The sequence below is a fragment of the Brachionichthys hirsutus genome, chromosome 17 (assembly GCF_040956055.1).
Source record: "Brachionichthys hirsutus isolate HB-005 chromosome 17, CSIRO-AGI_Bhir_v1, whole genome shotgun sequence".
Lineage (NCBI taxonomy): Eukaryota > Metazoa > Chordata > Actinopteri > Lophiiformes > Brachionichthyidae > Brachionichthys > Brachionichthys hirsutus.
This window is the reverse complement of record NC_090913.1, coordinates 12,584,269-12,599,909: the sequence shown is the minus strand read 5'-3', so window position 1 is coordinate 12,599,909 and position 15,641 is coordinate 12,584,269. Positions and strand designations below refer to the sequence as shown.

Sequence of the window (15,641 nt, the reverse complement as noted above, 5' to 3'; positions counted from 1 at the left end):
CGTCCATCCCGACCGGCGTCCATCCCGACCATCGTCCATCCCGACCATCGTCCATCCCGACCATCGTCCATCCCGACTGGCGTCCATCCCGACCGGCGTCCATCCCGACCGGCGTCCATCCCGACCGGCGTCCATCCCGACCGGCGTCCATCCCGACCATCGTCCATCCCGACCATCGTCCATCCCGACCATCGTCCATCCCGACCGGCGTCCATCCCGACCGGCGTCCATCCCGACCGGCGTCCATCCCGACCGGCGTCCATCCCGATCGGCGTCCCGGGCCAAGCGGCGGCATCCATCCCGACCGGCGTCCATCTCGACCATCGTCCATCCCGACCATCGTCCATCCCGACCGGCGTCCATCCCGACCGGCGTCCATCCCGATCGGCGTCCCGGGCCAAGCGGCGGCATCCATCCCGACCGGCGTCCATCCCGACCATCGTCCATCTCGACCATCGTCCATCCTGACCGGCGTCCCGGGCCAAGCGGCGGCGTCCATCCCGACCGCCGTCCATCCCGACCGGCGTCCATCCCGACCATCGTCCATCCCGACCATCGTCCATCCCGACCGGCGTCCATCCCGACCGGCGTCCATCCCGACCATCGTCCATCCCGACCGGCGTCCATCCCGACCGGCGTCCCGGGTCAAGCGGCGGCGACGGACGTCTCTGAATTTAATTTCACTGATTGTTTTTTCCTGTTTGATGGAACCTGCTGAGATTCCTCATAACTGGGAGGATCTTAGGAGGGATTTGACCTTTGACACGTGAGCAGAGCGCTCCAGACCTCGGCGGCGTTCGTCTTTATGCGGCCGCGACGAAGGATTCAAGAGTCTTTGTTTAGAGGAAAACAAAGCACTCGGGGTATTTTGAAGGGGGGGGGCTCCAAAGCGGAGCTCACCTGATCCCCGAGAGGTGTTTTCATCAAAAGACAATAAGTCCAGGAGAGGGGTCTGGGGGCGGGGGCTCGATGGCCGCCGCCCCCAATGAAGCCCTAATCAGCTCATGACAAAAACCAAAAGGCATCGTCCCGTCCCCTGATAGGGGCTGCTGGCCGGGCCCCCCCCCCCCCCCGATCCGACCAGCAGGGCCCCGGGCCCCCCAGACCGGCTCAAGATGTTCATCTCATTCCAGCGGTTGTGAGGAATGCGTTAGCGTTAGCATTAGCAGCACCCAGGACCATGAATAACAACATAACTCAACGTGTTCTGTTCATGGATGATCATTTATTCTCATTGAGAGTTTGGAAGCTGCTTCCTGATTGGACGATGGTCGGTGTTTCATGTCGTTCCCTCCGGCGGGAAGAGGAGGAAAGCGAGCAAATCCTCCAACGCTTCAGGGCGGCGGCGGCCTTTCATTCCCGGCAGGTTATCGGCGCGGCCAGCCGGGGGGCGGAGCTTCACGCACCCTTGAGCACAAAGACTCGGCTTGTTCTACATTTACAGAATCATTTAACTTCTTTAATTATTCTTCAAATTACAATTGCAAATAAAGGCGCCGGCCGCGGCGGCGATGCGTGGCGTGAAGAAGAGCAACCGTTTAACGATTACCTTTCACGTTGGACCGGACTAATCTCCCCGGCGAAGGAAGGCGGGCCAAGCGGCGCCGGGCCAGATGTTGCAGAACGAAGCCACGACTGGGCCGAAAGGAGAAGAGGAGGCTGGAATACATTAATGGAGCATTTCTCCGTCTTTGATGGAATTACACCCCCCCCCCCCCCCACATGGCGTTTGGATGTCCATGCATTAGACACCCCCCCCCCCCCTCGCTTTGCCGACGGGTCAGGGCCACCCAGAGGAGAGCGAGTGATGCAAAGCCGGGGAGTAATCCCTCCGTTGACCCTCCCCCCCCCGGCCCCCGCCTCCATTATCCCCGGGATTTAAGGCCAACTTTCATTTATTATTATTGGCCGGAGGAGCTCAGGACGCCCCCCCCCCCCCCCTATTTGCATAGAGCAACAATGCAGTGGCGGCAGGACGGCCCGCTCAGGAGGCCGCTGGGGAGAAGGAGCAGCACCTGCACGCTGGCCACGCCTCCTCTCTCCTCGCAGCAGCATCTGAACAAAACGGGACGGGAAACACGGCGCTCTGAGGTCAGGGCGCACCCGCTGCTCAGGGGCCGTTTTAAAGATGGCCGCTCACCCGCTGCTCAGGGGCCGTTTTAAAGATGGCCGCTCACCCGCTGCTCAGGGGCCGTTTTAAAGATGGCCGCTCACCCGCTGCTCAGGGGCCGTTTTAAAGATGGCCGCTCACCCGCTGTTCAGGGGCCGTTTTAAAGATGGCCGCTCACCCGCTGCTCAGGGGCCGTTTTAAAGATGGCCGCTCACCCGCTGCCCAGGGGCCGTTTTAAAGATGGCCGCTCACCCGCTGCTCAGGGGCCGTTTTAAAGATGGCCGCTCACCCGCTGCTCAGGGGCCGTTTTAAAGATGGCCGCTCACCCGCTGTTCAGGGGCCGTTTTAAAGACGGCCGCTGCGTGTGGAGACGCCGCAGAGAATTCAATCAGGTCAAGGTGAAATCGATCGATCCTGATTTCATTACAAAAATATCGAAAGTTTTTGTTTGAAATTGAATGTGAAGCTGCCCTGAAACACTGCTGGCGGAGGGGGCGGGGCTAACATGGTCCTAATAGCTGTTGAAAGTCAGCGTCGCTCTGCGTAATTGGCTCCCCCCCCCCCCCCCATTAGCGGCGGCTCTGTTGGGACCCCCAGGGTCTCCGTTGGAGTGTCACGTCGCCCCCGTTTCATCAGCCCAACAGGGTCGGACTCACATTAGTGTAATGAATCAATCTGCCAGCCTAATGGGGGGGGGGGGGGGGGGGCAGCCGGCACTTTACAGGAGAAATGATCAGATTCAGAAAAAAGAAAGAAAAAACGATTCAAAATGAAAAAGCGAGATTTGAGGCCGTCGTGTCCCTCCAGGCCAGTAGTTGGCGGCGTTGCCTTTTAGAAGCAGCATCACATGAGATAAGAGACACGATGATAGGTATGACGGGATCATGTGTGTCACTCACCGCCGGATGAAGGTTCTGGAATCAGGAATATTTCTTCTGGTCCTGGTTCTGCAGCTTCGGTCGGTTCTGTCCCGGAGCACCTGGCGCTGACATCACACAGGAGGCCGCCGGTGGTGGCGGCCGGCGAACGCCACAAACCGACTAACGCCATCAAAGGCAGGCAGACAAAACGGTGAGTCACGCCTGACTGGAGCGGAGGCATGATGGGGGGGGGGGGGGGGGTCCGGGACAAAGGCTGCAATTAGCACGCCACTTTAGGGCCCCGTGATGGGGCGACCCCCGCAGGGTTCAGAACCAGCACCGTCACCCGGGTCCCAATGCGCCACCAGGCAGGTTCAGACGGCTAAGGCTGGTTAGCACCGAGCTAAACCCTGAAGATGGACCCAGCCCCCATCGGACGTTAGCTGTTAGCGGTTTGGCTAAGAGAATACGAATGCGGAGCGTTGATCCGGGGGATCTGGTGTCTCAGGTGAGCACAGGTAAATAAACAAACGCCATGTTCAAGTCAACATGACGTCATTTTAAAAAGCTCCTGGTGGCTTGTGGTCTGCGGCATTAATCTCCCCGCTGGCGCCCCCTGCTGGTCGCCTTCACACAGTAGCTTCAAAATCCAATTAGACGATCAGTGGTCCTCGGTCAGGAAGCCCCGCCCATAACCAGCAGGAAGGTCAGAGCGAGAGAGAGAGAGAGAGTCCACGTCGTAACGGGTTCGTCCTCAGAGTCTCGGTTCTCGGTGGAACCAACGATCAGAGGTTCTGGGACTGAAACTCAGGATCAAAGTGATGAGGCTCAGGACTTTAGGATCGGTTGACCCCATCCCTCACCTGAAACGGACCCCTTACCTGACGACTTCCTGCTCCAGGTGTGCAGCAGAATCCTGGACCTTCAACTAAACCTGCACGATCCGTCCAGCAGGAAAAGGTCGTCCCGTGTCTCGTGGGTCGGTGCTGTAATTAAAATGTGATAATAGGCCGTTCCATTCGGGGGGGGGGGGTTAAAGGTGCGGTGTGGGTTCCTCTGGTTGCCTTCGGCCCCTGGAGCCGGACCGCTCTGGGCTTAAAGGCCACACACCTGGGCCGGCATCGGGCCCGGATAAGCCCGGATCAAGCTCGAGTTACCGGCGCCGCGCCGCGGACAAAGCGCCGTCCGAATGAACGGCATTAGCTCTGAGACATCAAACATGGAGGATCATGGGAAGCCGTCCCCCCTCTGTGGAGAGTACGCTGCACACACACACACACACACACACACACACAGGTCGGGTGGAGATCCAGAGGTCTCAGCCAGTCAGGCCGTTAGCGTAGCTTAGCACGAAGCATGGGAGCAGAGGGTTCAACATTAAGGTGTGCACAGAACCAGAACCAGAACCAGCAGACTAACCCAGGACTGACAGGTGTGGCGTCCTCAGCCCAGGCAGGACGCCGGCAGTTGACTCTCCACCTGTCGGAGGCGGAGCCAGGCCGAGCCATAAGGATGCTCGTGCTGAACGGGAGGTCAGAGGTCGGCGGCTGCTAATCTGTGTAACCCTAGAATAATCCTCAGGGCCCCCCCTTTGTTATTCCTGCAAGCCATCTTGGATCTGTTTTTAGCATCGGGCCGAGAGTGCAGAGGGGGGGGAGGGGGCGGGGCCCCGGACACAGCTGGGTGTTGTATGTCCAGGTGTTTCTTTTAATATACGACGACGAGCAAATATTCCTGTGCAAATATCAATCACATTGTTTGTGCTTGTCTGTCGCTATGGTAACGGAGGTGAGCGCTGGTCTGGTCTTCTCTTCTGTCGAGGGGGGGTCAGGAATTAGCCTGAATACTTCCGAGTCTGGAAGTGCACACAAAATAATTCGGGTTTAACAGATTTGACTCAAACAATGGCAGCCGGCTCTTTTCCCAGAATGCAACTGGCCGTCCGTCTGCAGGATTCAGGCTTTGGGTTGTGACAACTCCTCGAATGGAAAAGGACAAAGATTGTTGCAGGGACCGGACCCTGACGACACACTGCCCCCTGCAGGACGGCCCGGCGCACTGCAGCTCCGGGTGTCCCCCGTCCCGCACTCAAACGGAGCTGGAGGCCTGACCTTGGGACGAGGGTGATGAAGGTCAGGCCTCCATTTAGTCCCGCTTTACCTGCCGACCCGGTTCCGTTCCGTAGCTTCAGAACCTCGGCCTCCATTTAGACCCGCTTTACCTGCCGACCCGGTTCCGGGCTGGTCCAACATTCATCTCAGGTGTCAGTAAAGAAGAGACTCAGACCAGGTTCTGTTTTTGCGACTTTAACTCAACGACATTGAAACATTTTAGATGAAGGTAGAGATGACCCCCCCCCCCCCCGGTTCAGATCTTCCCACCCTCCGGTGGATCCATGTAGCCGCCCGGCGCCAGCAGGGGGCTGAAGCGCAGCAGGGGCAGGTCCACGGCTGGGTGGCGCTCCTTCACCTGGGACCAGCCCTCCCCGAGGCCCCGGGCCGGGAGAGGGGGGGGCGGGGGGTCAGAGCAGCCCTCGTCATGATGGCGGATGTTCTTTTGGCCTGGAGGGGAGACGCCGCCGTCGCCATGACAGTGAAGCGGGAACGCCCCCCGATGGCGGCGGTGGTAGAGCACGCCGGCGGCCGCCAGCAGCGTCAGCAGGAGCGAACTGAGCACGAAGAAAAGCACGTAGACGGCTCCGCCCTCGGCGGAGACGCAAGCTGCAGGAAACAGGAAGTCAGCCGCCGCTTCCCTCCAGGAAACAGGAAGTCAGCCGCCACTTCCCTCCAGGAAACAGGAAGTAGAATCAGACCGTACCTGCAGCCGTCACGGCAACGCACAACGTTCCTCCAGATCCCAGGCGAGAGCGATCCTGGAAGCCGGGCCGGCACCGACACGAGTAGGACCCAAACCGGTTCAGACAGTCCGCGTTGGCGTCGCACAGCGCGAGCTGGGTGCCACACTCGTTCACATCTACAACAGAGGGAGGGGGTCACGGGCCTGGCCCTCCAGAACCCCACCAGAACCCGAGGTCACGGGCCTGGCCCTCCAGAACCCCACCAGAACCCGAGGTCACGGGCCTGGCCCTCCAGAACCCGAGGTCACGGGCCTGGCCCTCCAGAACCCCACCAGAACCCGAGGTCACGGGCCTGGCCCTCCAGAACCCCAGGTCACGGGCCTGGCCCTCCAGAACCCGAGGTCACGGGCCTGGCCCTCCAGAACCCCACCAGAACCCGAGGGCACGGGCCTGGCCCTCCAGAACTCACCGACCCATCATCATCCTATCAGTCAGTTAAGCCCCGCCCCTCGACCTACCCGCCGTTGACACGGACGCGATGACGGCCCTCCCGTCGCTTCCTCCGATGGCGACGTCGTTGGCGACGAGCCGGTCCAGGGCCGAGCGGACGGTTCTGTGGACCTGCAGCCCCCCGGGCCGCTGTCCCACCTGCAGCCACAGGATGTACAGCGCCCCCGAGCTCAACCTGCACACAGATCCAGATGTGTCCCAGCCCAACCAGCAGCTGGAACGGGACTCGGGGGGGACACCCACCTCTTCATCCTCTTGGAGGACATGGACAGGGGGACGCCCAGAACCGACAGACGATCACTGATCTGTAGGAACAAGCATCTTCACACGCCATCACGGACCCACCCCAACAACGGGGAGGGGCTCCGGAGACCCTCGACCTGATGTGTTCAGGTGAGTCGGGAGATTCCAGCTTCACCCGCAGGTTAAAGACAGAAGTTCTGGTCCACATACCAGAGTCTTGACTGGAGGCATCAGAGACCTGGACAGGCGTTCCCAGGACTGGTCTCCGTCTGGACCGAAGTTCACCTCCACGGCCACTTCAAACAGCTGGTCTGTCCGGGGGTCAGAGGTCAAAGCAGCGGCACCAGAATCAGAACCACCGCCGGGCTTGGCCGACCCAGAGGAACCCACCAGATACTCACCACCAGGAAGATGTGGGGGGTCCGAATCATTTCCTCTGTCGACTACAAGAGAAGCCGTTTTACCCAGGGACCCTGAACGCACCACCCCACACATTGAAAACGAGCAACAGGAAAACTATTTCCTAAATATTTATCAGCCCCTTGAAGGCATCACAGGGACAGCAGCACAGATCGTTGGGACCCTGAACGCATCATCGACCAGCGGGTTCACAGATTGTTGGGACCCTGAACGCATCACCGACCAGCGGGTTCACAGATCGTTGGGACCCTGAACGCATCATCGACCAGCGGGTTCACAGATTGTTGGGACCCTGAACGCATCACCGAAATTCACTTTGGTTTGTTTTACTCTTTTGACTTCATACATTAACTTTTCTTCAGAATTTGATCCCGTCAGTGTAAACGCGCCCTGATCAGCCAATCAGCACCCAGATCAAGAATCATGTGATGAGACGCAGACTTACGGCTCCGCCTGTGGTCCGACATCACGCTGGGCTGAGGATGAGGATGAGGATGAGCCTCTTCTTCCTCCTCCACCTGGGGAGGATCTTCCTCCACGTTTCTTCGTACGGCCGTTTGGGGGCGGGTGGGGGCTCGGGGGTCGCGGTTCATGTCCTGCGGCTGGATGTCTGGGACCGGTGGACCCGACGGCGTTTCAGCGGCGCCTCTTCCCAGGTCAGGGGTCCCCGGTGAGGCCGCTGGAACCGTGGGCCCGGCTGGGACGGCCTCGGCGGGGGGGCGGCTGCCATCCACCTGCAGGAAGACGGAGGCAAGTTAAAAACACCCCCGTGTGATCACGCGATGCTAGTGGGTGCAGGGCTCGCCTCGGCGCCGGCCTCCACCGCCCCCGGGGGCGACCGAGCCGTGGCTGAAGGTTCGCCATCACCGAGGGTGGGGTCAGGTGACGGACGCTGCAGGACCCGCTCAGGAGGTCTGGGAGCCGGATCCAACGCCCTGCTCCCGTCTGTGAACCCCCCCGGAGGGTCGTAGACCGCCGGCGGTCCGAAGGCCTGGTAGTGGCCGTGGAAGCCCCTGTAGGGGGGGCTGGGCCGGGCCCGGAGCAGCAGCACCACGTACAGCGTGCTGGAGGAGGACGTGTACTCCACCTCCCGCCAGCACCCCTGCAGAACCTTGTGAGCCCCCGAGTGTCCGGCCGGATCGTCCACGTGGACCTGGTCCTGCTTCAGGTGGCAGGCGTCCTGGGGGGTCAGGTCCTCCAGCTGGAGGTGGACCCGCTTTCCAGGATCCACCTGAATGGTCCAGTTGCACCAGAGCGCCGGGCTGGAGCACAGGTAGTCCGGGGAGAAGAACTCGCCGGCGTCGCCCCGAAGGAGGCGGTGGCAGCTCCGGAGGGCGAAGAAGGCGCCGCGGCCCCCGTCTGAGGAGGAAGCAGACCCCCCCGGAGACCCCAAGAACGGTCATCAGAGACCCGGGCGATGCCTTCACTGACCCACAGAGACTCAGGCAGCGATGCCTTCACTGACCCACAGAGACCGGGGCAGCGATGCGTTCACTGACCCACAGAGACTCAGGCAGCGATGCCTTCACTGACCCACAGAGACCGGGGCAGCGATGCCTTCACTGACCCACAGAGACCGGGGCAGCGATGCCTTCACTGACCCACAGAGACTCAGGCAGCGATGCCTTCACTGACCCACAGAGACCGGGGCAGCGATGCGTTCACTGACCCACAGAGACCGGGGCAGTGATGCCTTCACTGACCCACAGAGACCGGGGCAGTGATGCCTTCACTGACCCACAGAGACCGGGGCAGCGATGCCTTCACTGACCCACGGAGACCGGGGCAGTGATGCGTTCACTGACCCACAGAGACCGGGGCAGCGATGCCTTCACTGACCCACAGAGACCGGGGCAGCGATGCGTTCACTGACCCACAGAGACCGGGGCAGTGATGCCTTCACTGACCCACAGAGACCGGGGCAGTGATGCCTTCACTGACCCACAGAGACCGGGGCAGCGATGCCTTCACTGACCCACAGAGACCGGGGCAGCGATGCCTTCACTGACCCACAGAGACCGGGGCTGTCTGGTTACACTTTTATAAACTTAACTTAGACCAAGCTAAAAAGCTAACGAGCAGATTAGCATCAGTTTGAGACGCCACCGACGGGTCAGCACTTTGACACGCTGACCTGGAGGCTCTTCTTCTCTGGTTCCCTGCAAACAGAAGACAACACAAGTTTACCTGCAGCAGTCCTCAGGTTCACCAAACAGGAAGTGGCTCACCTGCGCGTCGCAGCTGGTCCAGAACATCAGAACAAACAGCAGCACCGCTCGGACCTTCGATCCGCTCCTTCGATCCATCTTCATAGATTCAGAACTCCCGAGTCACGACTTCAACAGTTAAAGTCCGCCAAACAGCTGGAAATCATCAGCAGCTGATTGACGTCATGTCCGGGGGGTCCACCAGGGGGCACTGTCCGGTTATATTGTCGTTTTTCCACAACTTCATTGATTGTTGATTTATTTAACGCCAAAAACCCAAAGAATTAGGAAATAAATTCACGATAATTAATTTAACAACAAACAAACTGTAATTAGAAAGATTTATTCATATGAAAATAGATTTACTTTATAAGATAAAGACAAACGGACAATTAAAGCACAACACATTTATTACCATGAAACACAATTAGTGCCGCGTCTCGGCTAGACACGCCCCCTCCAGGTAGAAGTGTGACCCGCCCATAGGAGGAGCCACTGCACAGGTGTTATTACCAAACCTTATAAGTGATCAAACACAGCAGGTAGCTTCTTTTTCTCTCCTGTGACTCCGCCCTCTGGGACCGCCTTCTTTTACCTGGATGGAGGAATCCGCCTCACAACGACGCAGAAAATTAAAACCATGAATTTGTTACTTCCTGTCAGAAACATTTAGCTCCGCCCACATATGACAGGTATGCTCCATGGGGGGTGAGCCGCCTGGTCCAGGCCCCGCCCCTACACAGCGGTCCAATGCTGGTTCTTTCAGAGTTCTTGTTGACAAACAAACAAACAGCGAAGGAGAAAACAACCTCCTTTTCAGAAGAGTTAAAAATGCGACCTGATTTAAGATGGATTCGACGGTGGGCGGAGCTTCACTGGCAGTCCAGCTCGGGGTCTCGGACCCAGGGCCAGATGGTCAGCATCTCCTGGGGGGTCCGGCTGTGGACCAGCATCAGGCTCCTGTAGATGCAGGGCTTGTCCCTGTACTTGTCCTCGATGTCGAATGTCTTGAAGCCGCTGTGCCTCTCGGGAACCAGACCCAGCTTCTGGAGACACATCCCGGTGTAGACGTCGTCGATGGGGTAGAGGACCACCCGCTGGGACGCGTTGTGAAGGCGCAGCGCCACGTCCCCGGAGAGCAGGTACCCCCCGCCCCCCGCGTAGGGCGGGTACCGGCCCACGAACACGCTCTCCGGGATGAAGTACTTGAGCTTCTTGTCTCGGTGAGGGACGGCGTCACTGATGACATCACCGATGAACAGGTCCTTCGCTTTATGCTCCGAGAGGTTTTCCAGGAAGTCAAGGACTCGGAAGGTGTTGACGAAGACGTCGTCGTCCCCCTTGAGGACATACTGGGCCTGGGGGCATGTTGTGCTGAACCACTCCAGGAAGAGGACTTCTTTCAGGGTGAGGTTGAAGAAGGTGTCCCGGTAGCCCCACAGGAGGACGTCCCGGTGGAGCTTGGCCTCCTGGCGCAGCAACCCCTTCAATTTGGGGAAGTGATCCGCCCGCCAGGTGGCGCCCAGCAGGAACACGACGGCCACGGTCCGGTTGGCGACGACGCCGGCACGCCCCCACGTTTCCCGGATGGCCTGCCGCCGGTCGAAGTGAGGCGTGAGCGACTTCACCGCCAGCAGCAGGAACGGCTCGCCGTCGCAGGCGTGGGGCGCGTCGATCAGCAGCGGGGACGTCCTGCACCGCATGTGCAACAGGAAGTCCCGGAAGAGCGGCGGCAGGACGTTGTAGTCCCGGATCTGCGTGGGGACCCTGTGGTCCGGATCACAGGGGCGGGGCGGACCCGTGTCTTTCAGCCAATCAGGCGCGGCGTTGAAGATCGGGCTGTGGACGAAGTCCAGCCGCTGCTGCTCCTTGTTCCAGAAGGACTCACTCACAGCGTCCCGCCGCCAAAACCTCTGGGACGGGACTCGAACCTTCGGGGGGGCACTGTTGCTCCGCCTGATGTTCCACGTCATGCCAAGGAGGAGGAAGATGAAGATGTTGAACATCATCATCACACAGAAAGCGCGGCCTCTCCCGTGGAGCCCGGGCATGTTGCCTCCCCTCGGCGTCTACACGAAGACAAGACATGAAGAGTGACGGGGACAGACAGCCGGGGGGGGGACGCACGGCAAGACCCGGAGACGGACGGAGAATATGGGACAGCAGCCGTTCGGTCACGCCGGACACGTTTCTCCCCCCCTCCCCCCCTCCCCCCTCACTGACAGACAACAACCACACGTTTTCAATTGAGGCGTTCACATGACCCGGTTTGCCGGGACATTCCCGGTCAGCTGCTGCCAGAAATCCAGTGAATCAAACCGCAAAGAAATCAATCTGGAATCAATCTGAAATCAATCTGGAATCAATCCGGAATCAATCTGAAATCAATCTGAAATCAATCTGGAATCAATCTGGAATCAATCTGAAATCAATCTGAAATCAATCCGGAATCAATCTGGAATCAATCTGAAATCAATCTGAAATCAATCCGGAATCAATCTGAAATCAATCTGAAATCAATCCGGAATCAATCTGAAATCAATCTGAAATCAATCTGGAATCAATCTGGAATCAATCTGAAATCAATCTGAAATCAATCCGGAATCAATCTGAAATCAATCTGAAATCAATCTGAAATCAATCCATCAGATTAAAAAAAACTTTACTTCTAAAAAACAAGGAAACAAAACAACAACAACGTTGAAACGTCACCTCAGACCCGAGGCCGTTTCCTGTGACGTCAGTGACAGAGGCGGGGCTAAACGAAGGTGTTTAAAATACGTGACGGTTCACGGCGTTGTCCGAGAGGTCAAAGGTTACCCAGCCAAAAGTGAGACCTGCACCAGCGGAATGACGTCATATGATTGAACCGAGAGGATCAATGATGCTGATTGATCGTTAAATATCGCCAGTTGTTTCCAAGGTTACAGAAACTGTGCGTCACCCAGGTGAGGCTTTCAGGCGTGCACGATCACCTCTTTAACTGATCATCAATTCTGTTGATTTTCTGTTAGTAAACCGACACCGACCTGAGATCCGGCGGATCGATCACCTGGACCGACGCGTCCTTCTCATTCTTCCGGAGGAAACTTTAATCCCGGTGACGTCAGCGTCTTCCTCGGGAGGAGGTGATCGGACCCCGCTGCGTCCGTCCGCTGCGATGCGCCGCCCTGACTCCGCCCACTCCAGCCGATCCCCGCTGGTCTCACCTGCTACCGTCGGATTACGTCATCACCGGCCGTGAGTGGATTATGACGATCTAAGCGGATCCTGGAGGGTCGGATTACTGAGCAGCGTCAACCTGCTATGACGTCACATCTCCTCCGCTGATAAACCGGGTCCGCGGGGGCCATTAACCCTTTTCACCCTCCAGTCTGTGAGATTCTGCGGCGGGATGTGACGTCATCACGGCGGGGATTATGGCTTCTTACTCCCCGTCATGAGAAACGGGCTGTAAAGTTTATGGCAGGAATCAAAGTCCGGTGTTTGAATTAACTTTATTGTTCTGATCACCCAGAGGAAGGCGTGGAGGCTGAACACACCTGCACGCCGACATGTTGACGCCGTGAAGGGCGAGGAGAGCGTTTAAACCCGTTCGGGCCGAATGGCGTCTCCTCAGAGGTTCCGTCTTCTGCTGTTTAGTGGTCGGGAACACGATGGCTGCTCGCTAGCAGCCGTCCCCCCCAGAACCCAGTCCAGAACCCAGTCCAGAACCCAGTCCAGAACCCCCTCCCCCCCCCAATAAATCCAGCCGTCCATGAATCCATTCATGTTAATTATCTGTTTATTTTCAGCTCATTTGTTTAAGAACATTTCGTTGTGCCTGAAGGCGACCTGGGAGCAGGTGGGCTCTTAAAGGGACAGGACGCCAACCTGGGAGCAGGTGGGCTCTTAAAGGGACAGGACGCTCTAAAAGCCAGCAGCAGCTGTTATCAGTCCTGACTGGACTTTGACAGCTGTTCGTCTCACTAATGCGCTAACAAAGATAAAATCATGACCGTGTCAGATGTAGCATCAAGCTAATGTAGCTAGAGGCTAGCGCGTACACACAGTGTACCTGTATAACACCTGATTACACGCTGAAACCCTCCTGGTCGGTGTCGTAAAGCCTGCCGGTGACCTGAGGGTGACCCCTGGTCCCGGGGCAGGTTGTTAAAGTGGGCGTGGCCACACCTCAGGCTCGCTCTTTGAGTTCAGGCTCAATAAACCTTTTGTTTTGCAGCGCTGACATTAAAACATCTGTGGGCGGGGTCAGAGGCCTTTTTGGATCCATCCTGTTCTTGGACGAAGAGCCGGTTGGTCAGACATCTCCAGCCGAACCCCGCCTCCCTCTCCTCTGTGGACCAATCAGAAGCTTTGCGTGCTGTGGACGAGGCCGTCGACGCTCCGCTGGATGTCGGCCATCTCCTTCAGCACCTGGGTGACTTTTCCTTCGTCAAACTCCAGACACACGAACTCAGAGTCCTGAGGGAGCAGGGAGACGCCGTTAACACCCACCTTCAGGGGTCAGAGGTCGTTTACCTGCGCAGGAGTGTGGGCGGGGCCTAGGGTCTGTTTCATTTGGTCATTGATCTCTATATCTGACATGATGTAACCCTTCAATAAAAGATTATCTCTGCAGGACAGACTGATTGGTGCAGCAGACCTCTGCCCCCCCCCCCCCCCAGCCCCCACACACACACACACACACTGATGCGTAATCCTCTGGGACATTGATTGAACATCAAGAAGATGAAAACGGAGCAATGTGATTGGATTAAACCAATCAGTGATGATCCGGGTTCAACATCGATGACGGACGAAGCGGGTTAGCTCATCGGGAAGGATTTAAGAACTGGAGCACGACGACAACAACAAGGCGGGACGGGGAGCCCCGATTGGCTGACGGCTGCATAGAAACAGAAAGACACACCGAGATCCTGAAAGAACGGCATCGCCATGGCGACATACAGCCTCAGGCTGCGGAGGCTTCAGACAGGGAACGTGAGACGTCGAGCATTAATCGTCCCTCACCTGTCCGGTTCCGCCCAGCTCCAGCTCCATTAAGGCCACTGGGCCGCTGGGGGCCGCGCCCCCCCGGCTGGCTGCCTGGAGGTCCACCCTCCAGGTGAGGCCCCTGAGGCTCGGCTCCCAGCGGCTCCCCGCCAGCAGGCTCTCCCTCACCTGCCCCCGCTGGCTCTTCCAGAAACGGGTGAGCGCGGCCGCCTGGTCCGCGGACACCCCGCCCCCACCCTGCCTCCTGGTCTGGGCCGTGAGGAAGGCCTCCAGCTGGGCGGGGTCCATGTCAGCCGCAGCAATAGCCTGAGGAGGATGAGCAGCCATGTTTGTTTGTTCTCTCGTTGGAGGTGAACCGTGGTGTCGGGGTCTGAAGGCCGGAGATCACATTCTCCACGCTGTTTTATTCAAATGAACCTGACTAAATTAAAGAGCAGCTCAGCCTGTGATTGGTTGGCTGCTCCGGAACAAACGTATATGAATATTCCAGCTCTGCTTTATTGGACTTTAACAGAATGGAGAACTTCAAAGCTTGTCTTACATTTTATTTATTGTGTCATTTGAATTTCAGCTATCGCTAACTGTTTTGCCTGATTCCTCTTTGTTAATAAAGTTTATTTCAGACCGGCGCCAATCAGGTGAGGTGCTGCCCTCTGCCGGCGACAGCTGGGACATACAGGAACAGACTCTTCCATGAATTTGATTGGCGATACATTTACCCAAAACTTTATGGTAGCATCTGTTAAAATTGATCAAGATACGGCCTCCAGCAACGTTAACATCAATCAGCTGTTTCTAGTTTTTATCCTCAGAAGAAAGACAGAGACGAAGCTAGCATTAGCATGTGGCTAGTCGCCGACCTTCAGCAGGCCTCTCATCTTCTCGTGCAGAGCCTTGAACTCATCCCGGGACACTTCCGGGTAGAACTCGTTCCTCAGCAGCTCCTCCGTGACGTCACTGTTCTTATAATAAACCCTCTGAGCGAGTCCGTTCAACAGCCCGCTCAGAGGCTTCGCCGTTTCTACGTGCGCCATGTTGAAACGCAGGCGGGGTCACGTGAGGTGAAGCCAATGGAATCACGTGTCCACAAGGCATTGTGGGAGTTGAAGTTTTACAGCGCCATAAACGAGTTTATGTCGTAAATCGGGTTACGTTTGTTAGTTTATCTGCGGAATTGATTTTTTTTACATCATATAAACTATGAGCCAATCAGGAGGCTGCAAACCTGCACTCTCTTTGAATATCAGTCTGTCCTGCTTTGATGATTTCACCGTTCTATACTTCATTTATGCATCACGTTCCTGCTTTATATCGCTTCGACCGTATGGCCTGGAAATAAAGATTTATAATCTCAGTGGGACCTCCTGGTTAAATAAAGAATAAATAAATAGAGAGACGTCAAAGATCTGCAGTCCGATTGATCAATGGGCCGTCGTCTCCATGGAAACATGAAGATAATGTATACTGGACCCTCCGACGGGAGTAGACGTTACGCTGTG

General features: G+C 57.4%; 2 protein-coding genes across 2 annotated transcripts; both read right to left on the bottom strand.

Annotated features, from left to right (window-relative positions):
- Nucleotides 1-10,019: 10,019 nt before the first annotated feature.
- b3gnt2a (UDP-GlcNAc:betaGal beta-1,3-N-acetylglucosaminyltransferase 2a) lies at nucleotides 10,020-12,703 on the bottom strand. Its single transcript, XM_068751450.1, has 3 exons — nucleotides 12,690-12,703; nucleotides 11,275-11,365; nucleotides 10,020-11,216 (listed from the first exon to the last, which is right to left on the bottom strand). Exons 1-3 carry the CDS (start codon nucleotides 12,701-12,703, stop codon nucleotides 10,020-10,022), a joined length of 1,302 nt encoding a protein of 433 aa, XP_068607551.1.
- Nucleotides 12,704-12,913: 210 nt separating this feature from the next.
- Nucleotides 12,914-15,178, bottom strand: commd1 (copper metabolism (Murr1) domain containing 1). The gene is made up of 3 exons (XM_068751264.1): nucleotides 15,003-15,178; nucleotides 14,161-14,448; nucleotides 12,914-13,611 (listed from the first exon to the last, which is right to left on the bottom strand). The coding sequence occupies exons 1-3, from the start codon at nucleotides 15,174-15,176 to the stop codon at nucleotides 13,495-13,497; spliced, it is 579 nt and encodes a 192-aa protein (XP_068607365.1). The 5' UTR covers nucleotides 15,177-15,178; the 3' UTR covers nucleotides 12,914-13,494.
- Between the last annotated feature and the right edge of the window lie 463 nt (nucleotides 15,179-15,641).

Coding starts and splice junctions, on each gene's coding strand:
- b3gnt2a (XM_068751450.1), bottom strand. Junction 11,217..11,274: donor GTCCGTCTCCGGGTCTTGCC/GTGCGTCCCCCC, acceptor GTCTTCGTGTAG/ACGCCGAGGGGAGGCAACAT.
- commd1 (XM_068751264.1), bottom strand. CDS start 15,176: ATGGCGCACGTAGAAACGGCGAAGCCTCTGAGCGGGCTGTTGAACGGA. Junction 14,449..15,002: donor AGATGAGAGGCCTGCTGAAG/GTCGGCGACTAG, acceptor CATCCTCCTCAG/GCTATTGCTGCGGCTGACAT. Junction 13,612..14,160: donor AGCTGGGCGGAACCGGACAG/GTGAGGGACGAT, acceptor CTGCTCCCTCAG/GACTCTGAGTTCGTGTGTCT.